We start from the raw sequence: 18,528 nt of genomic DNA on the forward strand, positions 1-18,528 counted from the left end.
CGTTACAGAGGCTCAACAGCGCACGTACCCAGATTTAATCAACTTCAAGAAATTTGCTGGACCGGGCGCCTTCGCACACGAAAACTTTGTTCACCAACTAGTCAGTAAGGAGCTATCCGCAGAGCCCATCAAAGCTAAATAGTATATTAAAAAGCGATGATATGAACTCTGGGGCCCATGAGAAGCAATGGCATAATGTGAAAAGATTAATGATCATACTTAAAGTTGAGAAAATACAGAAAACGGGACTCGTCAAAGTTTACTAGTTTCTATACTCCCTTTCCGAATAGCCGATGCAATTAACTCACGGGTCGGTCAAGCCGTCGAACCAATACTCTCTCTAGCACTACGGGAAATAAGTCTCCGTCGGGTTGTTACCGAGTCAATGTGTCTAAATACATATACCAAGAGGGCATCCCCACGCCGTTGATGGTCAATCTGGTCGCTGACTATATTGAACAATTGAATCTTGCTCTCTCTGGCCCGAAGAGTTCAATACTTCTTGGTTTCTGGTTCATTGTGTACTTTCTGGCCTTATTCTTATCAACCTATCAAATATCACAAGATGCGCTTCCAAATAGCTGTTGCAGCTGTTGCGTTGATGTAGGATATCCTGAATCTTGTCCAAGGCCATTACTGACAAGAAACAGTTCTGGTGCCGTGGCAGACTCCCACGACTACTGTGCTTGCCAGCAATGGTCTAACGGCCCCGTTGACCACGCCGCGACAGCGAAGGTCGCCGCGAAGCCCTGCTATGGTTACGTCTGGGGTAAGTGCTACGACATGAATGTTGCTCAGTCGAATATAATAGGCTAACTTAATCAAGGTCCATCTGAGCATCTGGCGAGTTCTAAAACAGACTGGTTTGCGCACAGCCCTGGCCCTCGTAAGGATGGACAATACGTAAGCCGAACCTTGAGGAAGTACATAGATTCGACTGGGCCAAGCTAACAGCACTAGCTTCAAAATATGATCAAGAAATGGAAGATCGATGGGAATGACTTCAACAGACGGTGCCGCGATGCGGGAGCGAAGGATAGCACATGCTTCTCATGCTCGAACCTTCAGGTGAACGGCGATGGAAAAGTGCAGTGCAACAGAGGTTAGACAAGCGTGGAGTGAGCAAGTGTAGGAAGATTTGGGGTCAGATATCACTTTGAGACTCTACAGAGAGGGTCTTCATTTTCGAGTTCATGTTTCGTCACTTGAGTAAATGACTTATTATCTCACCTATCTGGTACATGTGATTAAGAAGTTGAGCTTGACTATTGAGTCATCAACCCATTGTTTCTTATCACCAGAGCGAGCGGCTTTATAGGACAGTTTCTGAAGCAGAACTGTGAGTTGGATTTGCTCTTAATCTAGATTATCACATCCAGATTGTCATTGACTGAAAATGTCACTCGTTACATGGACAGTGGTCAAGTGTTGCATCGGGCGATCTCGATAACTCGGGACTTCCGCTGGCATCTCCGGACCTCCCCCACATTCCCGCCGATTGCCCGCCCTCCTCTCCTCTCCTCTCAAGCCGTACCCACGTTATGAGATACCGCATATCAACGCGACATCGATTCGCATGGCTTTGATACTTGGCAACTTACGCATAGCATGCACCGACCCACTACACACTTGACATCTACTTCCAAGCTCTCGCTACGCCGTACTGCTGCATTGACTAGTCACCAAATACCCAGCTGTAGGGCCGCTCCTCGGCGACATCCGACTGCTTCATAGCCGTCACCCGTTCCTGCCTTTAGAGCTTCCTATCGGAATATTGAGCGAGAGAGATAGGCTCGCGTGCCATCTTGCCCTGAAAGGGTAGCTCATCCCCGGGAGAGAAGCAGCCACAATATCGAAGGCCTTCTTATCGCTGGGAATCTTGGCTCTCTGCTGCGATTCCGAGATCACGAACCAATAACCCACAGTGTTGCGCAAGCTCGGAGCAGCAGCTGGCCCAGCCTCATCCGCCGGGATCGCAGCTGAACACACGCACGCGGGTTCTTGACAGGCGGAGCGGAGGTCAGCGCAATAACATTGACCTTCCGTCTTCGGCCTAGGTGTCTCCCCAACGTTATCAGAGAAAGTTCCTAAGCGCTGCGTGGGATTGGACAGTGACTGGATTAACGTTATTTGTTGCTCTTCCGAACCCCACAGCCCAGCCCAGAAGTCCTTGTCCATCCCAAGCCGGCGGGGGTGAAACGATGGTGGGAGGATTTTGGGAATCGTCAAGTTTCTTTTCCAAATGGTCATTCGACTCAATCCGCGCGACAAGAGGCACGCCGCCTGAAGCTTGGATGGAAGCAGAAGGACGGACGAACTGTCAGAGTCAAGGGAGACGGGGGCCAAGCCGGCCTGGCACAACATGATGGTGACTTTGCCATGGGTTGGATTGCCACCCTAGACCTGGACCAAGGTCACGTCGTGTTACCGAGGGAGTGTCTCGCTCTGCAGGCACTCTGGAGTGCATCAATCGGTCTCTATGATGAGTGCCTAGTTGCTCCGCAGATGTTCATCAAGGTGTTCCTTTCCCACCGAACCAGTTGAGGCTCCTCGCCATGCGGTACCCATGCCACCAAGTGATGGCACGGGACCGGATACAGAAACAAAGCTCGATGAACTCTGCCCGTCACCCCATTTGCCAATACAAGACAAGCCCTTTCTCGGTCACCCTTTGTGGAAAGCCCAAGGAGCTGAAGAGAGACCGTGATGCGTCAGTGACCGCACATTGGCCGCGAGTCGCATGGCATCGTCCGGAGGAACACTACACTACCACATCATGAACCCCGGTTCAGGTCCCCCAGACCCGTCCGTCCCTCCATGACAGATGTCAAAGGGCCTCCGCCGGGCCAACGCGTGCTCCAGAAGAGGCAAAGGGACCGCTGATAAGCCAATCATCCAAACCACCACCACAACGTGTATCTCACCCCTCATCTGTCCGCGTCTCTTGGCAAATGCTACTTCATCACCGAAGAAGCTGTCTTTCCCGGCATCAACCACTTTGCCAATGTCTTGGCATGCGGCCAGAAGAACCTCCAACGGGGGTTCTTTGGTGTCTTGTCGTGTCTTACCAGCCACTCAGCATTGAGAGAGAGATGCTTTCCGAGATGCAGGCCCCCGTTCGAAGCTGTCGCGCTGCGTTGCCCGTGCCACCGCCGTCACAATCAATCGCATGTGGTTCTTGTTTGTTCCACTCTCCAATTGCTGCCCGCAAGCTCTGGGCAGAAGCAAAAATTTGTATATATTCCCGCGGGTAGCTCCAAGAACCCGGAAAGAGAGGAATTGCGATCGTCAGTAGAAGAAAGTTTTCCTCCTCTTCCCCTCCAAGAACTCTGCGTGGCGCATACTCAACCGTGGCATCGTGAAGGCTTAATTGACTTCCCGCGCAACCTTGACATCAGACCGAGCTTGTTTGCGGCCTCTTGAGCTCCCTCTTTTGCCTCCAACCTTCCGGACTTCGCAATCCCCTCACTCACAATGCGCCAGTCTCTCCCGACGCTGGCTCTGGCCTTGGCCGGCGCCGCTTTTGCGGTTCCTGAGAAGGAAGACGGTGACCACCTTTACTCGTCTCGCCTCTCCAAGCGTGGCATCGACGCCGAGGGCAACTACAACATCTCCTTCTTCCACGTCAACGATGTGCACGCCCATCTCGACGAGTTCTCATCCTCGGGCACCGACTGCACCCGTCCGGAGCGCGGCTGCTACGGAGGCTACGCGCGCATTAAGCACACCGTCGACGAGCTGCGCCCCCAGTACAACGACTCCCTCTGGCTCAACGTTGGCGACGAGTTCCAGGGCACGCTCTTCTACTCCTTCTACAAGGGCGAGAAGATTGCCGAGACCATCAACCAGCTCGGTTTCGATGCCATGACCCTGGGCAACCACGAGTTCGACGGCGGCGACGACCAGCTGGGTGACTTCTTGCTGAACCTGACGTTCCCCGTCATTTCGGCCAACATTGTCTCTGACAACGAGAAGCTCAACAAGACCATCAAGCCTTACCACATCTTTGAGGACCAAGGTCTCGCTGTCATCGGTGTCACCACTACCACCACCCCGGGCATTTCCTCCCCCGGCGAGGGCACAAAGTTCCTCGAGGTCGTGAGCACTGTGCAGTCCACCATCGATCACATCAAGTCTACCACCAACATCACCCGCATCGCCGCCATCACCCACATCGGCTACGAAGAGGACCAGAAGCTCGCCGAGCAGACCACCGGCCTCTACCTCATCATGGGCGGCCACTCCCACACCCTACTCGGCTCGATGGAGGACGCAGAAGGCCCCTACCCGACCGTGAAGCAGAACAAGGACGGCGACGACGTCTTCATCGTTACCGCCTACCGCTGGGGCGAGTACGTCGGCTACATCGACGTCACATACGACGCCGAGGGCAAGATCCTCGCCTACCACGGCGGCCCCATCCACCTCACCAATACCACCGAGCAGGACGCCGCCCTCCAGGCCCAGATCGAGTCGTGGCGCGGACCCTTTGAGGCCTTTGCCGCCGAAGTCGTCGGCGTCTCTAACGTCGAGCTCGACCAGTCCCTCTGCCAGAAGCAGGAGTGCATTCTCGGCAACGTCATGACTGACGCCATGTACGAATACCGCCTCAACTCCTCCGCCGACAGCCCGCCCGACTTTGCGCTCATCAACGCCGGCGGCATCCGCGCCACCATTGACGAGGGCAACATCACCCGCGGCGAGGTCCTCACCTCGTTCCCCTTTGGCAACTCTATCGTTGAGATCACCTACAAGGGCTCCGACCTGCGCAAGATCCTCGAGGGTGCCGTGACAAAGGTCAATCAGTTCAACCAGGAGGCCATCACCTCCTTCTTTCAGGTCTCCAAGAACATCATCATCGAATACAACCCGGCCGGCAACAACGGCTCCAAGCTCGTCTCCGTTGAGGTCGGCGGTGAGGCCCTTGATGATGCCAAGGACTACAAGGTTGTCACTCTCGACTTCCTAGCCGGCGGCGGTGACAACATCTTTGTTGCTACCACCGACTTTGTGACCCTCGATACCCAGGACGAGGTCCTCGTTCAATATGTTGAGGCCAAGAGCCCCGTCGAGGCCAAGATTGAGGGCCGTATTGTCGCGACCAACGGCACCGCGTCTACTCCTTCCGGCACTGCCACCGGTACCGGTGCCACCCCGACTTCTACCTCTGGCTCTAGCGGCGCTGGCATGGTTTCCGTCAGCATGGGTACCGTGAGCCTCTCCCCTGTTGGCCCTGCTGGCGATGTAAAGATGGGATTGGACAAATGTGTAATGTTGTAATGATGCGGATGATGTAGATGTATGAGTAAAAATAATCAAAAAGTTCTCCGCCTGTTGATCGTTACAATGCATTCGTGATCATGTGAATCTTGCTACACTGTTGCTAAGGGTAAACCCCTCCAATTAGGAGACTGAGTTCTTATGCTCAATCTCTTATGCTCTGAGTGATGTAATATCCTCCACGCCGCATGTCCTCAACATGTACATGTATTGATGTGTCTTGAGGTATAGTCGCAGTCTCCATTGTTTTATTAAGTTCTCAAAATGACAGGTAGGTATCACGGACGGACAGTAAGGTTCGTAGGTAGATAAGGCTACTTGGCTCAAATATCTAGTCCAGCTGTTAGATCCTGTATCTATGTCACTCTTGACTTCGTCAAGGGCCGATGGAGCGGTAGACGACGATATAAGTTGTCAGCTGCAAATGTCATTGAGAAAAGAGACGGCATACTTTCCAATCCATCGTCCAGTTTGGCGGGTTTTGATGCGTACGACACACAAGTCAGTAGCCTGGAGGAATATTACAAAGTTGAAATCTCAAAACGGCGGCCTCGTCTCACAATCACAAGTGACTCGACTCTACCGATGCCACAGCTAGTTCTCGCCCATGGTCTGATCCTGTCTACGATGGTGTACGTGTCGAATGATGACCGCATCCTTTGAATGGACCTTTCTCCCTGCTTGCCTTCAAGTAACAAGTCGAGCAATTCTTCATTCGGCTGCCACTGATCCATATTCGAAAGCCATCTCTGGCTGTCCGGACAGGAATTCTTTGTCCCTTCCTGCTTCTGATTCTCCGTTCCGATTCTGAGTAGCAAATGAGCCCCTTCTAAATCGCAGGCCTGGCGCGCCCTAAATTCCGGTATCAAGTCTTTACAATAGTACTTGCACCGCGGGAAACCTTTCGTCACCGACATCTGGCATCATCCCAGGAGCGAGATAATCAACGTGGAAGCGATGGAACCATTCGTAGTCTTCGCGTCTATTGTACTTAGCCTAGATGACTCTGAACCGAAGTTCCTCGAGGGAGATCATCTGGCCCCTCTCCTTGGCAATGGATGATGGCATTGGCAACATAACCTTCTCGTTGACGGTCCAGACGGCTTGCCTGTCTGGGCCGCTGACGCTATACTGCTTGTCTCGGTCGATATGCTCTAAGTAGGAACGCTCAATGTTTCTGCGTCTGACGAATAATCAGCTTCCCATACCGAGTCTTCAACATCAGGATCTCGGAGTGCGCCCGGCACTAATGGAGGCGCTGCGCAGAAGCTCGAGAATGTCTGTGTTGTTGCGCTTCGGGCACCATTCCCCACTCGGCGAGACCATGTCGCAGTTAACCTTGAGTTTGGTCATGTTTTGCCAATCCGGGCCTGCGTCGCCCAGGCTAACTTAGGGGGTGGCGGCCAAAAGAACGAAGAGCTGAGATGGCCCACGTACTCAAATTCTGAGAAGATCGCTCGGCGCAGACCAACGAAGAGAGGATCGCTCTCCCCGTCTTTGGTCATCTGCGGTAGCTGCTGAAAGGGGCCGTAGTTATTGGATAGTATGATGAGCGTTGCGTGCCTCACCAATGTCGGAAACTGATATGATGACAGGGTGCTGATCACAGACTTTAGAACTTCTCTTCGGAGTTTGATAAAGAAGGGGAATTCAGGGGCATCGAGATGGAAGAACTCCAAGTTGGGAAACTTTTGCGTAACATGGAAGTCGCCTTCGACATTCCGTCTCGGAGGCGAGGGTTGGTAAATGTACGTGAAACTCAAGTACGGACGCATGGCGCGATCGGAAAGAGTTGAGGATTCACTATATTGAAATGGTGAAGCTTTGTATTCTTCGATTGACTATAGTGTTGATCATAGAGACGGATGGACAATGGTACTCGCGTGTCGTCTGGCCATCCGAACAGCATGAGCATCAACTCTCTAAAGATCTCTGTGTGGGCAATTTCACAGCGTGCCATGTTCTCGAGTATATCCTAGGACCCTGAGCTGTGCCAGTACTCGAGTGTCGGAATGGCCATATACATCTCGCCTAGTGAAATCTGGCGATTGCAACACTGTTTGAAGGCAGGTCGGACGAACTTCAAGTCGTCGCTCGTAATTACGAGTGATCGAAAGGTTGCCCGTCCCTTGCCCCTCCAGCTGCCCTAAATTGAGGTCGAATGGCCATGGAAGTTGATGAATGGGTATCAATGATTCACCAAGTCTACAGACTTAGATAACAATACCTAGAAACTTTTACTGCCCGAAAAGCTATTATGTCAAGTCTTCTGGATCGAGCAGTGCCATGGTAGCCGAGTCTTGAATATCTCGATTGCTCGAACGTGGAAATGTCGAGATGTGACTGATTATGCAAGCCCCTAACGGAAGACAATGCAGTCGGAGCGGGAAAAGTCAAGCTCACAGAGGTTTGCCAGCCATATCTTAGATTTTTCAAAGTAGAATGTCGGGACCTAGATTTCCATGATCCGAATACTACCATTTCTTTGTTGCTCAGTTCTCCGTTACAGAAGCTGCAAAAATCAGAAATAGCCAATTGCACCGATGTGTCTACATTATCTTGAAGTTGGGCTACTAGGCTCATTCACTCTTGAAAGCACATTGGTAAGGTACTCGTACGCTCTGGGCAAATTGGCGGCGTACAGTGGCATGATCCGACTTCTACACAAAGTTACCCATACTGTGCTTCGAGATCTCGTCGATTGATAGATAGCGCCAGTGATTTACTTTTTCAAACTGGCTCATGGTGAGCTATGCGTTATTTTGCCCCAACTTTTCGCATACCCGCCCATTGGTCAAGGTCGAAAGAAACAAAGTTGAAGAGAGACATGGTATGCAAGTACTGATGGAGCAGTACATGAAAAATTGATGAGGATCGTATTTCTCTATGGAACTACGAGCAGTACGATAAATTACCAGCCGGAACTCAAAGGGTTGGATGAAATAAGGTCGTAAATCCTCTCTGCAAGGGAACGCCGTGCGCGTTTAAAAGTCGAAAGAATAGAACAACCCAAACGGTTAAACACTTTGGCGGAAGCGGCTGAACTACACCGCAGATGAACCTTGCCGGATGTGACCAATCAGCAGCCGCGTCGGTAGCCGGGAAGCGATTTCATTGATTCGGAAGACCGAAATCAGCCGCTGACGATGGCGGCTGTGAAAAGATCAGCGCCAAGCCGGCTGGCTTGCTGCTGGGCAGCGGCGATAGACGACGCCCTCGGAGCTCGCTCCCGAGAGCGAGGGATAAGTACCCGTGTCGTTCTCCAGCCGCACACTTACCGAGGGACCATGACCACGGCCGCGGCACCCAGCTAGCAAAAGTGTCAAATGAGTGACGGGGCCATAGACGGCTTGGAAGGTTATCGGCTGTCCGGCTGACCGAGCGACTGGCTTGATCACGGTCCTATCTTGATCGTGGTTCGAAACCTAGCGATTGAGACTTTGCTGTCGCAGGGTATGGGGCCGTGGTTGTGGTTGTGGGGAGAGTTGCGAATAGCATCAACGGGCCAACGGCGACTACGTCTGATTCGCACGCATAGGGTTAGGCACACCGTTTTCTGGAGATCCCCAGAGATTGTGAGTAGCGGTGGGCCCGGCTACCAAAAGTTCGGCTAAAGATTTAAATCACCAAGTCACATGCTGTGAGATGAGTCGAAAGTTCTCTGGGGTGAATGGTGGGTATGGGCCACCCTCGTGATACTGATGCCATGTCAAAGAATCAAGGTTTGACTCCCCGCGGCACCCGTGGGGAATGATAGTCGTCATTTCTTCCATTTGTCCATCATATTCTGGAGTCTGGAGTTCAGCGGGCCTCTCTGGGGGAGAAGAGCGAACCCAAGCTTAAAGCAGTCTACTCGTCCGGTCTCCAGTGTTCTCAACTTGACATGCCAATCGACATGGCAGGTCCAAGAGGGGGCGATTAGTGCCGTCTGACTCCTCGAGAACATCACTGGCTGAACCCTGGCCAAAAGCAATTCTTTGTCTCCACACTGCCCCTTGAATACGGGCCGACCAGAACGAACTTTTCTAAGCCCAGGTTAGGAAAGAAACCCAACCACGTCGACAGTCATCATAGGCTAAGTTGAGTGGGAACCCAACGGGGTTGAGCGGGTGAGTACGGAGTACGAATATTCGTACCCGCCTTCAAAGTTTCCTGGGGAAATCGGGGCCGCTTTCTACAACGGACTTTTGGCTATATGACAATGTTACGCTCCCTACACAACCGGATACCGGATGGAAGGATGAAATGTCATTGTCAGGCCACGCGAATCTACAGATATGCAAACGCTGGCTGCTGAAGCGAGCGCATCACCGCATGAAACGGCATCGGGCCTTTGACTAGTGCCCGAAGCCATCCGAAGCCCATCTGAAATCAACCAGTTGCAATTTGCACAATGCGGCTTCAAGTTGCGTCAAGCAAGGGTGTGAACCAGGATATCACAGCTAGGCAAGGTTTGGCTTCGTCTTGGATCACAACAAGACTGGGTCTCTCCAATTTTTCTCCAAACTTCTCCTCTCCATCCATTCTCCTCCTCCTCTTCATCCACATCATCTTGCTCATCCACTTCATCCACCTCCTAGGCTCTTCAAGTCCAACACCATGCCCATCCTGTCCAACACCTCCGTCACCTCGGCTGGCCTTTGGAGAACTGGACCTCGAGTCTCCCCGCTCCCCGCACGATCCCCCCGCACGAAGAGACACTAGAGTTCTCCCACCTATCAACAGTCTCCTTATCCCCCAGACACCCCAGACGCCCTCAGGGACATGGTCAGGACACGATGCTTACTCCAAAGCTCCGCAGAGCCCCGTCCTACCCGTATTCTTACGCGCACCAATGACAGCATGAGATTTCGCATTTTCTAGTCTCTGTTCAAGTCCATCTCGTCAGCAGAAGCAAGCCCTTTGAAGGCCGCTCCCGTCCCCGGCGTTGGGGGACGTGGATGGTATAAGACCGGATGCTCCCGATTTACCCTTTCCTAGAAAGAAATCTTGGCCACCAGGGCGACTCCAAATTTCTCTTGGCTTTTTTGCTTGTTGTCTCTTGGCCGTTGCTTGTTCTCTCTTGGCTTTTGCTAGTTGCAACTTGTTGTTGGCCAAAATCCCCCGATTTTGCAGCCACCACCCTCCACGATCACCATCAGACCTCTCACACAAACTCAGCCCAAGATGTCGACAGGTCTCGCCCAGGACGGGCACGACGCCTCCAGCAGGGACGATAATGTCTTTGTCGACGAAAAGGCCGGCGATGCTCACCACATTGACGCGGCAGGCAACAAGACCCTGGCCGATGCGGACCTCATGAACGATGCCTTTGACGGCGAGAACGAAGAGCACAACCAGGGCCTGTGGCAGGCCGTCAAGACGCATCCCAAGGCTTGTTTCTGGGCCTTTATCATGTGCTTCACCATTGTAAGTTCCCCTCAATTATTTGTGCTTGGGGTATCGACCCCCTGTGGGTGTTGGCGGCTCTTCGGGCCGTCATCCCGTCTTCAAGTTCGCGAGTCAGTTGCTAATTGGGGTACTCAACGAACAGGTTATGGAATCTTTCGACATGTTCTTGAACGGTAACTTTGTTGCCCAAAAGGCTTTCCAAGACAGATACGGTGTTGAAGTTGCTGGCGGCGGCAAGGCCATCGAGACGAAGTGGCAGTCCGCCCTCTTCCAGGCCGGCCAGTGCGGTGCCTTTGTCGGTGTCTTCCTCGCCGGCCCGGTCGTCAACAAGCTCGGATACCGCCTGGCCACCATGGTTGCCTTGGTCATGATGAACGCCACCATCTTCATCTCCTTCTTTGTAAGAGATCTCAATGGCAGCATTATTTATCCATATGTGTACTGACTCCAACCCAGGCCAACTCACTTGAGGTCCTCACCATCGGACAGGCATTCGAGGGTGTTCCCTGGGGTTTCTTTATTGCCATCGGCCCCGCCTACGCCTCTGAGATTGTTCCCCTTGCCCTGCGTGGTGCCTGCACGGCCACCCTGCAGATGTCTTGGTCCATCGGTTCCATCATTGTCGCCGGCGCAACTCTGGGCTTCAACAGCCGTACGGATGAGTGGGCGTGGCGCGCGCCCCTCGCTCTCCAGTGGATCTTCCCCGTGAGTCTACTCACTTCCCGTGTACTTTGCATGACTATAGACTGACCAGATTCTCAGCTCCCTCTCATGGTGATTCTCTGGTTCGCTCCTGAGTCCCCTTGGTGGCTCATCCGCCGCGGCCGCAAGGAGGAAGCCCTCCGCTCCGTCCAGCGTCTCGGCCCCACCCACGGCACCGCCGGCCAAGCCCAGCGCAAGCTCGCCATGATCGAGCGTACCGTTCAAATCGAGGCCAACATCGGCGGCACCCCCACACTCCTCGACCTCTTCAAGGGTGTCGATCTCAGACGTACCACCATCACCTGCCTGATGTACGCCTCGCAGAACTTCGCCGGTAACCTGATCGCCAACCAAGCCACCTTCTTCTTCGAGCAAGCCGGCATGGCCCACGACATGGCCTTCAACCTCAACCTCATCAACTCCTGCCTCCAGTTCGTCGCAAACGCTCTGTCTTGGCCCTTGACCGCCTGGTTCGGCCGCCGCACAATCTACCTCTGGGGCACCGCCGTCAACATCACCTTCCTCATGCTCCTGGGTGTCTGCGCCTCGATCCCCCAGAACAGCGCCACCAACTACGCCCAAGCCGTCCTTGGAATATTGATCTCCTTCGTCTTCGCGGGTACGCTCGGCCCCATCTCCTACACCATCATCGCCGAGACCTCTGCCGTCCGCCTCCGTGCCCTCAGCACTGCCGTTGGTCGCGCCGCGTACTACGTCGCCGAGATCCCCATGATCTACCTCGCCTCGCAGCTCCTCAACCCCACGGGCTGGAACGTTGCCGGAAAGTGCGGCTTCGTCTGGGGCGGTACCGCTTGTGTGTGCTGGATCATGGCCTTCTTCTTCCTGCCTGAGCTCAAGCACCGCTCGTACCGTGAGGCCGACATTCTCTTCAACCGCAAGATCCCTGCACGCCAATTCAAGTCCACTGTTATCAAGGTTACGGATAACGAGTAAAAAGATTGTTGGGTCAGATAGAAGGCGTAGACTCTACCCCCACGACCTCTGGATCGTGAAGGAAAACAGTTGACCGGCTTGCCCTTGAAGGCATCTGGCTTCTCGACTGTAAGCTCCTTGATTAGGTCTGAGGGACAACCTTTCAGTACGATAGCACGATAGAATCAATTTCCGCATAGATAGCGTTTAATGATACGCAACGATTAATGTTCACTTCTGAATGATGATATCAGGCGGTCGAAATGATGATGTACGTACAACAAGGCGGTGAATGTGAGAGAAGAATGGTCATGATGCCACACAAGGCAGTCGCTAATTGAGGACCGGTGGTCTTGGTCTTTCGCGATTGGCCTCAATCGCTTTCCTTCTCATAGGTCTTGGGAGTGAAAGCCATACCTTGTGTCTTGGGAAGAGATCCCACGATTGGCTACCGCTAGAGTGACCTCACGGTTGCTCTGCCCCTCTGAATCTTGTGTATCCCTTTTACAGATGACGCTGATGTTAGGTAAGGTTCAAAGATGAGTTCAAGTTTGGGAGAAGGAAAAATAGCTCCGGTGAGGTAAGAGTGAAGAAAACCCGAGGAAGAAGGAGGAAGAAGTAGGGAATTCATGGTCAGGCGGGAAGCATGCAGTTCGATCCCACCCCAGAGATATCCAGGAGGATTCCTAGGGACCAGAGACTGGAAACCGCCTGTGCAGGTGCTTTGTATATTTCGCCGGATAACGAGCGCTGTTCACGACTAGGACGCATTTCTCGTCTAGATTTGACGTGTTCAAGCCACCTTTCACAAGCATTATTGTTAGCTACCTCTCGGCCATTGAGAAACGGTATCCGGGAGAAGGAGCGGCTCGAACTGCACCGTTGATTTTGTTCATTGGCGATCTAATCATCATCTCAATGAGACCCAACCCCCCGGGGTGCCACCAGCGAGAGAAAGGCAAGCAATCACACAAAGCTTATAGCTTATGCGTGTGTTAGAATACAAGAATAGCAGTGATATTCTATGAATGTAGTAATCTAAGACGAACGCATTGCGTTATCGTAGTACAGTATGAAGGTCTCCATACCACCTCTCCGGGGCGAGTTCTCGCATCGTGGTCGGCAGCATCGTCGAGCAGTGATCAGTGGACAGCTCCACGTTTGGCATTGTGAAATGATAGAAAGATGTTCCTCCTTGATGCATCTTCTTTTCGACAGCTAGATATCTTTCCCAGAAGCCTGATCCCTTGGAGATCCATCTTGCGCGCCAGCAAAGCCGGAAAACACGCACCATGTCTCAATACGGACTTGTCACATCATACTGGCGGATCCTGTATCCAGACTCTCATCTTCTTCATGGCAAAATCATCGTGTGACTTCTCAGATGTGAAGAATACCTCCTCGTACCATCCATCAGTGCCCAAGGACTGAAGATTCTGCCCATACGGCGCACAAGACCCAAAGTCAATGAGAACAGGCATTTCGTCTTCTCCCATCATGATGTTGTCCGGGTTGATGTCGTTATGAGCCAGGCCCAGTGAGTGTACATATGCCACAGCTGACTCTAGGCCATCCAGAAACTTTTCCTTGTCGAGGTCTTTGAAACCTGGCTGCCGGGAAAATTGAGTGAGCGTGCAGTCGTACGACTGGAGAACGAGAGAGGTGATGCGCCCGCGTGCGGTGTGGCAGCCGTAGTACTTGATGATATACGGATGCGGATCTTTGGAGACCTTTTCCATGATCAAGGTCTCGTCGAGGACGGATTTCACCACGTAGGGTGTTCCTTTCATCGACTCGTAGCAGTTGAGGCCGGGGCGTTTGATGAACACTGGATCATCGATGTTGTCCGGCGCCATGGTGAGCTTGGCGCCAGTTGGATTTCGGGATAGATCTCTTCATCGGGTACGAGCTCCAGTGCCTGTTGGTATTCTTTGAGAGATATCTCTCGCTTGTTCTTGGAGCTTTGACCAAACCATAGTTCCGCTTCGTCCGTTATGTGGTAGAAGGTGACGTATTTTGGCGCATTTGCATCGTTGTCCCAGGCTTCGATAAGAGTGAGGTCTCGCAGTGATGTTATCGTAGGTTTCAAAGGCCCCAGCTGGCTTCTCTGAGCGGGACTTGGGGATGGCATCTTTGAGAGATTGGGAGGGCTAAGCGCTCGATGGGTAGGGATGGAAAGAAGGTTGGAGATCAATGCAGAGTGAGGGTGTTGGAAGTAGGCAGTTATGTGTAGCCAACAGAACAACGTGTCATTGTCACAGTACGAACGCGTACCGTACTGGTCACACATTGACATGGAAGCATCTTAATCCATGCCGCCAACAAAGATTCCTATTCAGCGTTGGCGCCACCCTGTCGTCCAACTTGGCGGTAGTGACCCAATCATCCATGATAGAGCTTCATGCACGTACTATAGACAACCCAGCTCAAGCGTCTCTCAGTGCTACTCGAACTTTGTCCGAGTTATGTTCGTTCCCATAGTGATTGGCGACAAGCTGTAACAGACAGCAGTGGCCTTCAATTAGATCGCAACCCTGGTTCTGGGGAGAATGAAGTCCCTAGACATGGGCAACACGTACCTGTATGCCGGTGACGAGGAATAGGACTCATTTAACGCTCGAAATGAGATGGTAGAAAACATGACGCGTTTTTTTCTTTCTTCTTTTTCTGCCGTATCCAGTACGGCCTCGGAAAGTCGAATCATCAAAACATCGTGGGCCCTCAATGTAAGATTTTTATGGTTTTTGCGATCTTCCACATGGTGGGTGCTAGCGGCAGGTAGAAAAAGATAATTTACGACGGGTAATGTGCGTCTTTCAACGTTCAGTAGGTGGAATCAACGTCAAACAGCCAATCCTAATCGCCGGCATGCACCATGAACCATCATCGTCCTCGTAATCGCGATACGGTATCATTGCAGCCAGATATCACTATCCACATCGCTGACAATCCCATGACGCTCTTATTGGTTTAATGCTGTACCTATATCGTTCTAGAGATCTTAATATCAGAATTCTGCCTTACTTTTCTCTTCGGCATCTCTGTCTGTACTTACTGTGACGCAATCTTCGCATCGGTAACCATAAACATAGGTCCATCCCTTACAATTGACGCCTGGCATGTTCTTGTTCTTACAGGAATATTTGTCGAAACTTGGTTTGAGCTCGCGGGACTCCGTTATTGTCATGTTCATGAATCGGTATTAGGACGGCTAAGATGATTTTGTTATTGATCAAAAGTTGAACAGAGGTATTCGTTTGAATGTGACTCGGTTCTCATTCGCAAGAATGTCTGAGGTCAATGTTATTTAAGTAATTATCTCAAGTGTGTCCTTGTCACTGTCTAGTACCTCCGACCTTTAACTAGAGCGGTATCGCGTTGGAGATGCCCGCAAACAGAGAGTGTATTCACAAGCAACTGGGTCTTTATGATGGAGGTCACTTCACCGAGCTCATGTGAGCCCACATGGAAGAAAGAAGCCCACCCGAATGACGCATGTGATGTGCCCACGACAAGGTGTATGTCCATAAGGAGTGAGTGTGCACTTAGAGTAGGGCTTTGTTCCTAGAAGACGTGTTTAGACGAACAAAGAGTATGAGCGAGAGAGAAATATGTGTGTGGGTAAAATGGCGCTTGTTTGTGTACACAAGAAAGATTGCGTTCCTCAAGATGGTGTGCTAAAAGATTGAAGAAAGTGGCTATTCGCATGCGAAGTTCGGTATGAGGACATGGTGTGCAAAACATTTTGAGGTCAAATGCCAGGCATCGCACTGACCAAGACTGGGGAATCTTGCCAGAATCTATATCTTCAATCAGTAGTTGTGAAGTGAGAGATTCCAAATTTCAGCAAAAGCATTATGAAAAGGCTGGGCGACTTATGATCTCTGCATATCTTTGCTTGGGGCCAGCCGGGAGGGCAAGGGGCACAGGTTCCAAGCCCGCTGTATTGACAGTCTGATAGATCAGGATACTGATATTAGCCGCTGGGAGTTCTTGCACGTACAGTGGATGATTCTTGGTGGTTGTTACGCATATGGATGACTACAATTAGTTTGTTACGGCTCGTTGACTGAGGTATGCCGGCTTGGCTTACGCATCCGTCGTCTGAAGCCAAGAACGCTTGGAGATAGAATATAACTCCTGGAAGAAAGCGCATCTTCGTCTCCTCGAACACTGGCTCCCAATTCAGCCTGCATCACTCCGCTACACTTAGTCTTAAGTAGGAAACGGATAGTCTCTCAAGTGGTTTGCTGACAACCCACACGTATTCGGCTGAAAACTGCAATTCAAGTCCAGCATCTGACAAAATCTGCATGTGATCGTTTTCAGAAGATTGTGTATCAGACACTCCCTGATTTCTCCCCAAAGGAGGCATAACTCTCGAGTCTATGTGGTACAGGCGTTCCGGATGGCTTAACGCAAGAGACGGGTAATCGTGCCGATCACCAGCAATTACGAATTACAAGGCTCCATGCGTTGATCAGCCTATTGTCGAACTTGTTGAGGAGCATCGTCATACAAAATTTACTGTCTCGAGTCAAAGCGTTGAGCAACCATCGCAAGCGTGCAGACAGGGGACGGAGACGGCTCGGCTGGGCCTAACCCACATGGCTACGTTACATCACTGTGGTGCGCTTGCTTACCCCTTGTAAAGGCCCCTTTGTCAAGATTTTCAACCTCCCTCTGGGCCTTCTCTACGGCTGGGGCTACATGAGCGGAGTAGGCGTCTACCCTTGCTTCAAGGCCCTCTGCCGGAGGGTCTGGCCCGGTAGAAGTTCATCTTGCGGCTGGCAAAACACGTCTGGCCTTGACTGGAGGTACTAACGCATGCGCCATACTGCATTGAGCATCCCATCAGCTCCACGGCAGGAACGCGTTTCGTTACGGATCGGCGGCGGCAGCAAGACAGCGGTGGAGTATGGCCAAGTCATGCATTGGTTCTTGCGTAAACATAGCTCCTTGAAAGCGCGTCTTGCGCACTTGTATGCCCAAGACTCCTCTCTAACGTACATAAGGTTGCTCCGCACATGGATGTAGACTCTTTTGTTGGAGATTATGGTTTAATGTTTGTGGTGTTGGGCATTTGAATCACCTAAGCAGGGCGTATGATTCCCTGGTCAACTTTGCCCCTGCCTAATCCGGATATGACTTTCTTTCCCATGTCCGAATCCTGGGCCCGATGTTCCTAGAGATCATACTAGATACTCAATGTCAAGAATTTCCCATGATAACTTACTGCTTGGAGTCAATTACTTACCAAAACGCAATTTTTGCAACGAGTACGATAAACCCAAACCCAAGATGGGCAATTAACGGTGTACTTGTATCTGTTAACACACGGATAGCGATCCATGGCGGACGTGTAAAGTCGACGTGGTATGTTGTCAAATTGTGAGGACTTCTTGGTTGAGCTTGGGAAATTTGGCTAGTATGATTCATATCGACTTTGAGATGGCTTTGCCCTCATTGGCGAGAATGATCGGAGCCATTATAGCTTATATGCTCGTAGACTTCCCTGATATTGGCACGTTCTTTATCAGTGACTTCCACGAGAAAAAACATACCGAGTCCTTGATGTGGACATGAACAAAGTGGCTCCCAGGCTTGTTCCAGGTTGCGACTTGATCAACCATGCTAGGCTCATATGCGTGAAGCTGCAGTAGGAAAGTGGTGAATTGCGTATTGTGACGAAAGAATTGCAGGGCCACATTTGTTTCATTTGCAATTTTTCTATGACGACTGGAACATAAGGCGCTGGTCAATAGATCAAGACCGGGGATTGGGCTGTGATTGAAGTCCAACCGGCCGAGATGGTTCCTAAATGGACTGGTGTAAGGAGTTAGACCCATCCCTGGCGGACTGCGCTGTCTTTACTCATAGGAATATCAGGCGAAATAAGGCTAAGGATGGACCTAAGAGACGGTACGCATGTCGTCGCAACTCGTTCCCTAATCTTCACTACTTCGCACGTAAACGGAAACATGCTCGGACTTTGATCGAAGTCTCCTTGGCGAGGATAATTCCCTGAGCATACGGACGGGTGAGACCATAAGAGATAATCTGTGCAGGCTTACTGCCTGGTGCCGCTGTGATCGTTAGTCTGAGCGCTTCGGGCGTGAACGCTATAGCAATCGCGCCAAGCTCATGCTTGTTTCTACTTGTGGAAATATTCTGAAAAATTTGCCACGTTGGGTAATTCAAACCTTTGACAACAGGCTGGGG

General features: G+C 51.6%; 4 protein-coding genes across 4 annotated transcripts; 2 read left to right on the plus strand and 2 right to left on the minus strand.

Annotated features, from left to right (window-relative positions):
• Positions 1–3,474: 3,474 nt before the first annotated feature.
• On the plus strand, positions 3,475–5,280 carry N0V96_009935 (uncharacterized protein; the record flags this gene model as incomplete). The annotated part of the gene is made up of 1 exon (XM_053197369.2): positions 3,475–5,280. One exon carries the CDS (start codon positions 3,475–3,477, stop codon positions 5,278–5,280), a length of 1,806 nt encoding a protein of 601 aa, XP_053045247.2.
• A 996-nt stretch (positions 5,281–6,276) lies between these two features.
• On the minus strand, positions 6,277–6,633 carry N0V96_009936 (uncharacterized protein; the record flags this gene model as incomplete). Its single annotated transcript, XM_065758789.1, has 2 exons — positions 6,277–6,434; positions 6,528–6,633. The coding sequence occupies 2 exons, from the start codon at positions 6,631–6,633 to the stop codon at positions 6,277–6,279; spliced, it is 264 nt and encodes an 87-aa protein (XP_065612556.1).
• Positions 6,634–10,446: 3,813 nt separating this feature from the next.
• On the plus strand, positions 10,447–12,327 carry N0V96_009937 (uncharacterized protein; the record flags this gene model as incomplete). Its single annotated transcript, XM_053197367.1, has 4 exons — positions 10,447–10,689; positions 10,814–11,071; positions 11,128–11,376; positions 11,434–12,327. The coding sequence occupies 4 exons, from the start codon at positions 10,447–10,449 to the stop codon at positions 12,325–12,327; spliced, it is 1,644 nt and encodes a 547-aa protein (XP_053045245.1).
• A 1,295-nt stretch (positions 12,328–13,622) lies between these two features.
• Positions 13,623–14,162, minus strand: N0V96_009938 (uncharacterized protein; the record flags this gene model as incomplete). Its single annotated transcript, XM_053197366.1, has 1 exon — positions 13,623–14,162. One exon carries the CDS (start codon positions 14,160–14,162, stop codon positions 13,623–13,625), a length of 540 nt encoding a protein of 179 aa, XP_053045244.1.
• Between the last annotated feature and the right edge of the window lie 4,366 nt (positions 14,163–18,528).

Source organism: Colletotrichum fioriniae (assembly GCF_027942845.1).
Source record: "Colletotrichum fioriniae strain IMI 355084 chromosome Unknown scaffold_13, whole genome shotgun sequence".
NCBI lineage: Eukaryota > Fungi > Ascomycota > Sordariomycetes > Glomerellales > Glomerellaceae > Colletotrichum > Colletotrichum fioriniae.